This window comes from Heliangelus exortis, chromosome 1 (genome assembly GCF_036169615.1).
Source record: "Heliangelus exortis chromosome 1, bHelExo1.hap1, whole genome shotgun sequence".
NCBI classification, from domain to species: domain Eukaryota; kingdom Metazoa; phylum Chordata; class Aves; order Apodiformes; family Trochilidae; genus Heliangelus; species Heliangelus exortis.
The window spans coordinates 85,822,984-85,835,315 of record NC_092422.1 but is presented as its reverse complement, the minus strand read 5'-3'; the positions used below and the strand labels follow the sequence as shown (position 1 = coordinate 85,835,315).

Here is a 12,332-nt window from a genome sequence, read left to right as displayed (position 1 = left end):
GGAAGAAAACAATTGTGTATCAAATACAACCTATCTAGTAAAAGTGAATTAAGCTACTGGGATATCTTCCCAAAGAATATTTCATTACAGCCAGAAGGTATGTCTTGGAATAAAGATGTTTAGGCTGAAATTAAAAAAGGAAGTTCCATCTTCAAGTTCTAATACACACATACACAGTACTCTCTTACTTACACACTTTTAATTCCTATGGATTCTTACTGGCATTACAGTATTTTTATGCAAGTAACTCTGTGGGATTGCTAGTTAATAATTTTGAAAGATGGAAACAAAACATGGGTAATGACTGTATCATGATGACAATGTTGTGTCAAAAATAACTACAACATTCAGCTTTCCATGAAATAGGCACATTCCTCCTACATGAAAACAAAGCCATAAAGTTTCACATTCAAGAAGCAACAAAACGATGTACAAGTATTCCTTCTTGAAGAAACATTTCTGTAAAGGTAGGCAGCTGAGCAGCATGTAGCTGTCCTCTTTGATTTATCATCATTCACTTTATCATGAAAGTACCTAGTTTAATACATAGATTTTTGACAATAGAGAGTAATATGCAGGATTAACCTAGCGTAGAGGGTTTTTTGCATCTAGGACATCAAACTGAGGAAACAGAAAACGTGTTTACAAATGAGAGACTTCAAACAGTGACTTGCTTATCAAGCATCCTTAGCACAGTCTACCAGTGAACTGAAATTGTGTACCTGAGTGGAGTTAGATAGTTGGTTTTTCCACGGCTCCTCTGCGCTGCTGGTCAGGTTTGTGCGGTTATGAGGTAGAGAGAGTGCGTTTTGCTGCAGGTAAGGCACGTTTCCATTACTTCCACTTTCTGTTATGTGATTATTGCCTATCAAAATAGTGTCTGTACTACCCAGCGTTCTTGCTGTGCTGCAGGGAATAGGGCCTGCTGGAAAGGGTCCATTAGCCATAGGCTGCCCGGGGCAGGCGGGACGGATTCCACGCTGAGCGACGTTAGGCACTCTGGTTAGAGCAACCTGAGGCTGCTGACCAGAGACAGAGTTTGTAGGCAGTGATGAATCAGCTGTTGGCCCATTAGGAATTCCAGTAGATCGTACCTGTGCAACTCCTGTTTGTCTTATCTAACAGAGGGCAAACAAAGCACAAGAACATTAGGTCCAGAATTTAAAAAAAGCTAAAATTGTACATTGTTTGTGTGCTTTATCGCACTGGTCTATTCCAATTTGACACTGATCTTAACATCTGCACAGTAGCTTTTGAAAAATAAGGTGGCTGCCTTGCTCACAAATGTGCTGAGGGGATTTTCAAGTAAAGCTATCAGCACAATTTTTTGTTATATGCTCCTCAGTTTGATTGTTAGCATTTTACTGCTGAAGTTACACTGAGAGAGAGAAGTGAACAGTGAGCAGAGAGATAAGTGGTATTACAGCTTAGTTTACTACAACTAAGTATTTTTCAAGGAAGAATGCTTTTAGGTGTACCCATTTCTTAACAGTTTGAAAGTGAAAGCTTGAAAGCATGAAGACTTTTACATTATCTGGTAGCTCTGCAAAAAAACATTGCTAAACCCATCATGTTTCAACCAGTAAGCCACAATTATATTTTACACAAAAGAAGACGATTTAGTGTAATGTAGTAATAGCCATGAGAACTCTGAACAACAGAAATTCTTCAGAATTCAAGAAACACAGCATACACCATTAATGTTAAAACTTTTGTGCAAGACAAAAGTATTTTTGTTCTCACCTGCTGGTGTTGCTGCATCAAGACAAACTGACTCTCCAGCTGTTCCAGCATAAGTTTCTGTGCTGGATTTAGATTATTTCGGTTTGCACGCAGCTGTTCCAAGTGCTGAAAAAACAGTGGTACAGTTTAGAATTCTTGAAACTGTATGTCCTTTCAAATAACTTCCATGAAAACATTACTAAAAACTATCCTTGAAGACAAGACTTGTAAAGCTGAAAACATGATTGAAATTTCTGTTGCAGACTCAAACATCTTTATGTACACTATTCTCTAATCCTTATTACTAATTACCAAAACTACAGAGACTTTCTAAATAATTTGAGTGTGTAATTATTATCACCATGCTACAATGAAGTATACTGGTACTACAAAAGAAAACTACATTTAAGTATGTTTATATAAAATTCTTATCATGTATGTTTTAACATTTTTTTGTACTATGCTGTTCTTTTATTAATCCTGTTCAGCACAAAGTAAATCCAACCTATTGTCACACATGAAAACTTCTCAAAAAACAATCCTGGGAAACTATACAACCTAATCACAGAGAGCAGTATCTCAAGATATGATACTGCACTCATTTGCAACTGATAAATTTAAGCATCTACTAGCAAAAATCCAATATTTGTATTATTTTTAAACTTCTCAGCACACACCAGTATGTCTGCTGCTGTTAAATAGTATGACATAAATGCTGAAACTGCAGGAACACAAAAATACTGTCCGAGAAGGAAAGAGGAGTCCAGAAGAAAAAGTTGTGCTACACAAAAGGTGACAAATAGACATTTGTCTTGATTATTCTTAAATACTAAGCTATTTCACAACACTGTACATCCTTAAAAAAATAATTCACAAAACAAAGTCCAAACAAAAAAACAACAAACAAACCCAACCAAGCTCCACCAAACCAAACACAAATGATGTTCCCTTTAGTTCTTTGTGTGTAATTTTCTACACCCATCTCAACTCCTTAGCTTTGATTATGCTGTATTAGTAATACATTTAAAGTGCATTTAATTTTGCTTTGAGCAATTGTATTTGCAAACTATCAACTAAAATAATCCAATATTGTCTGCAAAAGTGGTTAAAGATGGTTTATACTCAACTCCCTCAACAAACAGTAGCTTCCATTCTGAAGTCCCTTTGTAGGGGATTGAAATGAATAAGACTAACCAATATATATAAGACTGCACAATGAAAACAGGGTCTCCATGGGAGCGTGTGTACTGGGTAAACAGGAGCCCAAACCAGTGGTCTTTAGATGTTATTTTGCTTTTTAGAAAAATCTCCAAGTAGGGTAACAGGAATCAGAAAGACTGACCTAGAACTTATATCAGCCTAGGCAAGTCTGCGCTCTTCTACAGCGCTCACAGATGCAGAGGCTGCAGGCAGCGCTGTTCTTGCTGCCCACCAGTTCTGTGAAACCAGAAACCATCCCTCTTCCCCTGGCATATTGCAACCCTGGAGATTACTGTGTGTCCATAGCCCTTTCCCCTTCCACTTTTTTTAGCTGAGCCATTTGGTGCCTGTCTGGTGCCATATCCACCCAGCCTCTGTGCTGATTATTTTCTGACTTAGAAAATGTAAGAAAGGTCTTTTTCAGTCTCTTCTTGCATCATATCTTTTTGCCATTCCTATTCATATACATGTTGGAATCTATTCAACCTGTTGTCAGCAAATCTAGTATACTGCACTTAGGTAGAGAAGCCTACTTAAATTCTGCTTAGAGGAGGAAGTTTCATCTGGAAAAAGGTGAAACTAAAAAAGCGTGAAAGTAGAATGATAGAAGAGAGGCAGAGAAAAATAATGAGAATGCATGAAGAGAGATACAGAAGAATGACAAGGAAGGATCAAAGGGCTGGGGAGAGGGAGGTTGGGGAGAAGGAGGCTGGGGAGGGGGAGGGAAGGTAGGGAAAAATTATGCAGCATGATAAAGTCAGTATTGTTCAGAAAGAGAAATATCTGAAGAACTATACTGGAGTTGAGGGGAACACTGATCAGTCAATCAGAACGCCTTCTGGCTCTGCACTGTGTTCCCTTCAATTTTTCCTTGCATCCAATGCAAGGAATCTGTGATACATGGTTATGAGTTTCCAGCTAGGCCTGGTTTTCAAAATAGGGAACTCGGGCTGAAGCTCACTGCAAGTCCTAATGAACTGAAGAGACAATAAAACATCATAGCAAAAAAGACCCACAATAAGATTTCAAAAATAAAATCTAGCACTTCGTATGAATATATTAGGTGACATGAAATAGAGAAAACCAGTACCAGATTCCATTTGAGCAATTGCATTTTGTAGATTTTGTATGTTTGTTTACACATTTGGATACAGGAAGCCACCTTAGATGAAAAAGAGGACATTGCAATACTTCTACAACTCCTTCAATATCCTCTGCATTATGGCAAGCAGCAAACCTCACTTGGCACATAAGTGTAGCAATTAACATATCTATGTTTAAAGCATCATAAAAAAACAGAATGACTGTATGTTCTTACTTTTTAAGTTATAGAATTCATACAATGTAAATGTTCAGTTTCTAACAGAGATAATTTATTTTACTACTAAACTAGTTTCATACAGATAAGCCACAAATATTAGCACAATTTGAATTACACTGTGGAAATTAATTGGTAAGTATTTCATATGGAATTTCAGAAACGTGAAACCAAAAAATGTTCCACATTTATTTTCTTACAAGGAAGAAAAAGAAATTAAATATACATCAAAGCTTCTGAAGATCTTTAACATACCTACCTGTAATTTCTGTGGTGTCAAGCACCAAGAATGAATTTGTTGCTGTACAGGAGGATGTGACACTGTATGGCCACTGCTCCAAACATCTGAAGTATTCTGAGAGAAAATATTACATTAAAATGCATGACTATCAACAGGTCAACGTTCTTTTTTTTTACTACACAGATTTTATCTTACAAAAGAATTAGTTATTGTTTTAAGAATAACAATATAAACAAAGAACATACTAAAACATGCCAAGACTCATTCTATCATTCCTGTACAGTATCAGAGTAGTCAGAGGAAAAACTTAAATTATATCTAGTATGATAATAAGAAGCAGTCAAACCAAATGATGCAATTAATTTAAATGTACACTACTTTTAATACTGAATACCTTCTCTACTGTTACACTATTGCATGGTGATGAAAGACTTCTAAATATAAGCAAAGGCAATAGACAGGATGACATGATCGTCTCCCTCTCTATCATCAGACTATAATTGTACTTATTCACTTACACAACTATAATTGTAGTATAACACCACACATCTATATTGCTCTTACACACTTCCTGTCTGAACTTTAATCTGATTAAACACATCACAGAAGTATCTTTTTAAAATTCCTAAAAACATTCCCCACCTTGATGCCAAAGGATTAAAATTTACGGCACAAATTCTGTGCATGCTGCATCACTTTAATGCTTGTTTCCACATAATTTTTGTAGGGGGCTCTTTAGTTGATCAGAATATATACCTTTGTTGGACTAGATGTTCTTTTCCTCTTGGCAGGACTGGTCAGGTCATCTACTTGGCTAGAAGGAATCATGTGTAGTGGCAAGGATTGCTGTGAAATTGGTGTTTGAGTGAGGCCTAGTACAGGTTCAGTATTTGGATGATGAGGTTTACAAGCCTAAGAATCACAGAAGGAAGACAAAAATATGGTTCTATATATTCTTAATTCTTTCCTTTTAATCATATATTCTAACAGCCCACATATATTAAAAGGGCTGATATTCTGAAGATGATCTCAGTAACTGAAAAATCAGTTTCCATATGGTCATCAATGGAGGAATGTGTACCTTTCATGGGATTATTAAACCACTGCAGCATTCTATTTAAGATGAAAACTTTTAAAAATAATGGAAATCCACAAAGGTTCTAAATTGGTACCCCCATATTTCTCCCACATTATAGGGAGCTTCTTGATCTAGTATCCCTTTGCAAAGAAATCAAAGGCTTTTCATTAATAAAAGCCAATCCTGTGCTCAATCAAATAAGCTTGACCACTACCGATTGTAAAGAACCCTTAAAGCTGGGCACCTGCAGAACATAACCCAACTTCTCACCTGCTGTGCTGTGTTCATGGCACCCTGCCTGGAGGTAAGCTCTGCGGGGATTGGTAGGCTCCATGCCTCCTCAATACTAGGAAGTAATTTAGTTTTATTCTGTAGACTACCTTGTGGAAGGTTACACAACTGAGCCTAGGAAAAATTATGTAAAAAGCAAATTTAACACAAGCCTACTTATAGTAAGAGCAAGTCCATGAAATCTTCCTAAATGCTGTAGCTAATTATGTCTTAAAGAGAGGATAGATTTAAAATTTGGGGTTTTAGAAAGGTGCTAAGTATAAAGAGGGTAACCAGAATATAAACCTTTGTGACAATCAGAACAAAGAAGAGCTCTGGATTCAGAGGTCTCATAATTCCTTTTTTCTGAAATTGCAAACAAGAGTGAAAGATAGTGCACGTGTATTCTCTCTCTATGTTATGAGAACTTAAAAATGTAGACAATACAAAAGAAAAGAGCAAAGTGATGTAAAACAGTATGCTTTGAATTAAATGTGCAAAATAGGGTTTATAAGGAATTAAGTTCCACTTAAAAATGAAGAAATAAAATATTACAGGCTATGATATGCTTACAATACACATGAAAACAGGTTATAAACACCACAAATAATTGCAAGTTAAACTTATGTGTTACTTCTCCCCTCCCCTCTGCTGTGTATTTGGAAGAGTATCTCCCACTTCTTAAAATGTTCGTTTTACCTGTAAATACTTTATCCGTGCTGCAAGTGCAGAGGTATTACTACAATTTTTGCTCCTAGTTGCATTTAAGTAGCATTTAATGGCATCCTGAGGCTGGTTGCAGGACTCATAGAGCGTGCCTAGGTCCATCCAGGCTGCAGCATGGCCATGGTCCAACTGTACAGCACAGATATAGGCCTGTAAAGCATCCATAGGCTGATTTTGCTGTTGATACAGCACACTGAATAGAAAGATTAGTGAAGTTGAGAATTAATAACAGTGTCCAAATACAAACAAATCAAATATACACATCCCCCTCAAAACCCATAATAAACTTTCCCATTTCCCAAAGCACAGTAATAAGCGTACAGAACGTAAAAATCTTAACACGTAAAGCTCATGTATGTAACATCTCGTATTTTAAAATATTGAGAAAGCAAATATAAATGTATCATTTATAACTTCAAACCAGACAAATCTGACAACATGGAGGTATAAATAAAAAAGCTTTAGGGTCTCCTTGAGAGCACAAGAGAGTTAAAAAGCTGATATTCTTTATGTATATATATTAGCATTGAATTATATCACTGTATTACCCTGTATCATTCTTACCCTATAGAACACCATGTATCTGCACTTGCTTCTGATTTATCAATAGATTGCCTATAAGATATAAAGGCATCCTGAACTTTCCCAATACTTGAATAGCACCTGGGAGAAGAAAAAAAGAACTTTGGTAATAATTATAGAAGGTAATCATTGAGGATGGCTTACCAAGACTGATCTGATAAATGTTAAATCATGCAAATACATACTCATCTAGATGAATCCAAAACATTTGCTGTTTCTGATTGCCAGGCACAAGCAGTCTCAAACATCATAATCAACATGTATTACTAATTTTTCATTTGAAAAGGACACCAACACTGCTCAAACCCTAGCTTACTGTATTGATAAGTAAAACAGTCCTATCACATTTTAAAGACTTACATTTCTTTCATTTGTGCTAACTCATCAGACAGCAGGAACATTATTTATCTACAGATAGCATCATAAAGAAACAATTAAGCTACTTATTTTGTCAAACAAATGGTTATGAAACTTCAAGATCTACAAGAAGTTTTTCAGAATTATTTAGAGATTGACCAATTCAATCAGGATGGTTCCAGACTTCCTGGGAAGTTATTATGTGCATTTCTCACATCTCAGTAAGATTTCAAGTTATAAACAACAAACCAGTTAGTTTTACTGCATGTACAGAGCATGAGATTTTGTAAAAGATCTTGCTAGTCTTGATTTTCTCATAATTTCCTGCTTAAATACTTTTCACACACAAATTCAAAGGTACTCTCATTATAAGCAGAAATATCAGAACTCTAAAGAGAACTACAATTATATACCACAGGGAATAATACCTACCTTTTTAGAATCAACAGCTTAAAATAAATACAGTATTAAAAATATATATATACATCTCCTAGTTTAACCTACAATAGCTCTGTTTCTTATATTGTTTATATGTTTCCTTGTTGGAAAAAGAACTGACAACTTCCAAAACATGTAAATAACAACAGAAAATTTATTCTAGTAAAAAAAACCAAGCAGAACAGTACAGGCAAAGGTTTGTCAAATACTCTACACTCTTTCATGTATTCTTGAGGCACACTAGGAAAGGCATACAATGAAATCTAGCAGTACTTTGCCTAAAAATATCCATTAAGTCTGAATACAAAGTTTTTATTTTAATCACAATCTAACCCAGGTTGCAATAGACACATTTCAATCTACCTGCTTACCAGGTACATTGAGAGACTCTGATTAGGCTAGCACTAACATTAAGCACTTAACAAAACCTAAAACAGGGTGATGGATTTCTTTCAGTGGGGGAGCAGAATGATGATGATGATGTATTTTTGAAAGGTAGCTTTCTTGCTATCCAGTTTTGACAGCCAGCAAAGGAAAGAGTAACAGAAGGGAATATATGAAGAAATAAGAAGAGGAAAAGTGAATGCACAACCCTGTCACCCTGTTCTTTTCTGCTAGCATACAGACTGGAAGGATGGGCCACAGAAACAGTTTTGCCCCAGCTCTTCCTGTAGAGTACAAGAGATGCTTCCACTAGATTTTTTCCTCTCCTTTTCCTGCATTTTCTCCCCTTGTTCCTGTGATCCTGTGGCCCAGTAGGAGCAGGAGCACAGCAGCTGTGCGCGTGTACTTCCTGAACTCCTGTCTCCATCCTGCAGCTGTGTAAGAACTCAACTAGCTCAATGCAAATGGAAAGGGACTACTGAAGAAAAAACAGGATTTCAGCATTTCAGCCCTGCAGTTGGTAGGATGAGCCAGATGATCCCTTGTTCATTTTTCCCTCTTTGCTCCACACCTGCTCTAGCCCTCTGCCTTCATACTCAGGGCTGATGTTCCTCCCTTCAGCCTTCAGGCAGCTGACTGGAAAGCCCTGTGTTACAGGAACAGCTGGAGGAATATAATTAGGATGACATAAAACAAACAGGTTCCAGTTGTATGTGACCAGAACCTCCAAGAATATAATCTGGAGATTATATACTAACCAAGATTAGTATATTAATTTCATTTTTGCATAATCCCATTCTAATGTATTTCTCAACAGAACTGACCTGTTCACATACGAACTTGAATTACCCTCAAAGCTTTCTCCAAAACCTGACTAGTTCAAGAGTCACTGCTGTAAAGTAGTGAAGTGTATAAAGTACTTTAGTTTCATAAAAAGGAGATCAAATTTATATGATTTACATTTTGGAATAAGTTAATTTTCAAGTAAAAAACACTGCCAGACAGAATAGAATTAACAGCACTTAAAACCAGATATTGTAATGGATCCATCTGAGCTACCTTGACTTAACATTTGGTTGCAATTTATGCTCTTTATAAATGGATGTACACATGAGAAAATATCTGTCTTTACTGCAAAAATTCTTTGAGATTTGAAGCAAGATTTTGAGAAAATAAAGTGATAAAGAACTGTGGAAAAGGTATGAAGGAAAGTCACACTTATGAAGAATTTATCGAAAGAGAAGAAGAAAGAAAAAAACCCCAAAAAACAGAGAATAGTAGTAGGAGGAACAGGTGAAATCAGGCAGGGCAGACTCAGATTACTGTAAGTATGTAGACTGAATAATAACTACAAAAAATGTTTCCCATGTGGGAGACATTTCATCTCAAGTACTCATCTATATTCATCCCAAATATGTTAGCACCTTGTCTTTTTACACACTTTCCAGGAAACTAGATTTCAATAGATACATACATCCTTTCCCTTTATTTTCCCTCTGAAGGTGTTAAGAAGAAAAACAACATAAGATAGTCACGATAATGAGCAGCCTCAAAAAATTTACAAATACAGTTACAGTGTCTATAAAGTCATTTCTCACCTTCCAAGGAAATACCAGGATTGACCAGAATTTGGATCTGCTTCTAGAGATTTCTGCAGATACTGTATAGCATAGCTTTCCTTGGTTGCCTTGTCTCCAAGCTGATCCACGGTGTGATGCATCCAGCCTAGAAAAAAAGAGAAATAAATTGCAGAGGTGAAATTCCCTAAGACCATTTAGAACTTCAGCACAGCAGGATATTCACAGCATTAGTTCCTCTTCAAAAATAGAATATCAAACAACAATATCAGTTAAATACATTATCACGAATGAAACTTTTAAAACTTTCAACATCTATACTAAAATTAAAGGACAAAAGAACCACAAGTCAGAATTACTTTCATGTACATTTAAAGCAGGTTGCAGTGGGGTTTTTTTGTTTCATTTAGCTGTTGGATTTTGATCCTTTTGTTATTTGTTGGGGTTTTTTAAAATAATTTTCTACAAGTTACCACCATTATGAACTGCTCAGTCATCTACTATATAAAGCTAACCTGAAAATTTTAACTCTTTTCTCCTCTGAACACAGACCCTCTTCCTTGCATTTGAACTCTACCTGGTCACGCAAGTCCATTATCTGTACATTATGTTCAGTTTACGCCTTTTCTTCTTGATCCTTCCCTTTATCCCCTATCTACATTTAGACAATTCCCCAACATTACACTGGTAAGAATTTTTCTATTTCCACTTTCTTCTGTGGTCATTTTATCTTCATTGCTTTATTTCCTCATCTAACCACAACATACTCTTTCAAATATTTTTTTTTCCCTTTCTTTACATCAAACGTATTATTCATCCCCACTTTAAAGGACTGCCACAATCCATGCTACCATATAATCTTTTGCATGCTGTTAACACATATCTCTGGGCTAGTCCTGATGCAAGGCTTCATTATCATTTCAGATATAAAGCACCTTCATCAGCTTCCCAAGCTGCTCCTCACCTGCCTCTATGTTTACATGGAGTTACAAAAAGCAGCCACAAATTCACCTCACTGACATTCATAAGAGTACAAGAAAATAATTTGTAACAGACAGCTTGCTGAAAACACTACATACCACACTGGTCAGCACCATCTTGTTGTTAGCTTTATTCCCATGGCTTTTTTTAACAACCCACTGCTTTTGAGCCAACACTTGTAAAACATTAAGAAGTGACAACAGATTGTCCCTGTTTTTATACTGTCCTGCCCATAAACAGTCCCTTGTGGAACACTGTGATACCAATTTCATAAAATATCCTAGGTTTGCATGAAGTTTTAGGTACCCACAGAGTTGTACATACAGATGCACTAAATGACCTTTTGAAACCTCCATCAGCTGAAATTCAGAACTCTAAACATGCTTTTTGACAGTCAAACTACACAAACAGGCAATACCACTCACAAGATCAAATTCAGATCTCAACTGAAATATCAGACATAGACAAGACTGAGAGCTAAACTTCTGAGTATTTGCAGTCTTACCTCATTCTCGACAATTAGACTGCACCTCAAGTATTTTTTTCTACCTGTTCTATACAGCTTATATTCACTGTGACACTGTTGCAAATGGAAGGTAAGCTTCTTACAAAAAGGCAAGCTAAGAGAAAATCCTATCTGCTGAACAGTGTTTGCCTTTGCCTGAGGTGTACTACCACTTGGACACTGTGGTCACAAGCAGAGATTTGAATATTTCATTGATGTAAGATATTTCAAGTTAGGAGCCAAATGGTTACAGTGCTGACAAAAGAGTACTTTATCTTGAATGAAGACAGATCAAGTCAAAATCCTACCCATCAGAAAAAGAAAAAGGAGAAAAATAGCAGTAGTTTTTCAAGACATACTAACATACACAACTTTCATGGACTTCACAAAGAAACTATGATTTTTGAGTCAAATCCCAAGTCACCAAAGTTCTTAAGCATACAGAAAATATACAGACTTTAAGAAAAAAATGGCTTATGTCAGAATGGTTTTAACAGCTGCATAACTGTACACTAAAGATAAATGTACCAGATGCAGTGTGCAGTGCCAGGCAAAGACTGAGATAAAAGTTCAGGGATTATAAGCAAGGGTAAAAAAATACACTGAATTATGTCTTGAATCTTTGGAAAAGTTTGGATGCCAATTTTCTGTTTCATCAGAACATTGCCAGATTGAAAGATAATGTGGTGTCTCTAAAACATCTTTACTGAGGTTCCCTGATAAGAAAAAAGAATCTATTTCCAGGAAACAGAAATAAGAACTGGCAATCCCTATCTGGTTTCACTGCTGAAACAAGGGTTGCTTCCAGATTTTATCTTCCTGCACAGGAAGGCGAGAAAGGCAAAAGGCAAGAGAGAGGATGAGGGAGAACAAACTGAAGAACAAACTGAAGAACAAACTGAGAACAAACTAGATTAGCACAGGTAAAGGAAACTGGATCTCTCCTCTCATTC

At 36.3% G+C, this 12,332-nt stretch overlaps 1 protein-coding gene across 19 annotated transcripts in view; it reads right to left on the bottom strand.

Annotated features, from left to right (window-relative positions):
- The window catches only part of KDM6A (lysine demethylase 6A), a 159,549-nt gene that overhangs the window by 41,269 nt on the left and 105,948 nt on the right, over positions 1 to 12,332 (bottom strand). For 13 of the 19 annotated variants that reach the window (XR_011727337.1, XR_011727336.1, XM_071751540.1 and 10 more), the window contains 8 exons: positions 9,915 to 10,041; positions 7,120 to 7,218; positions 6,529 to 6,748; positions 5,830 to 5,964; positions 5,238 to 5,393; positions 4,500 to 4,595; positions 1,744 to 1,848; positions 723 to 1,118 (listed from right to left, as the gene is read on the bottom strand). Coding sequence is in view for 17 of the 19 variants with exons in the window: in XM_071751540.1 (XP_071607641.1) it covers positions 723 to 1,118; positions 1,744 to 1,848; positions 4,500 to 4,595; positions 5,238 to 5,393; positions 5,830 to 5,964; positions 6,529 to 6,748; positions 7,120 to 7,218; positions 9,915 to 10,041 (1,334 nt within the window). In the remaining 2 variants the exon portion in view is untranslated. The remainder of the gene's footprint in view (positions 1 to 722; positions 1,119 to 1,743; positions 1,849 to 4,499; positions 4,596 to 5,237; positions 5,394 to 5,829; positions 5,965 to 6,528; positions 6,749 to 7,119; positions 7,219 to 9,914; positions 10,042 to 12,332) is intronic. The other 6 variants (XM_071751592.1, XM_071751573.1, XM_071751583.1 and 3 more) reach the window with 3 other exon arrangements.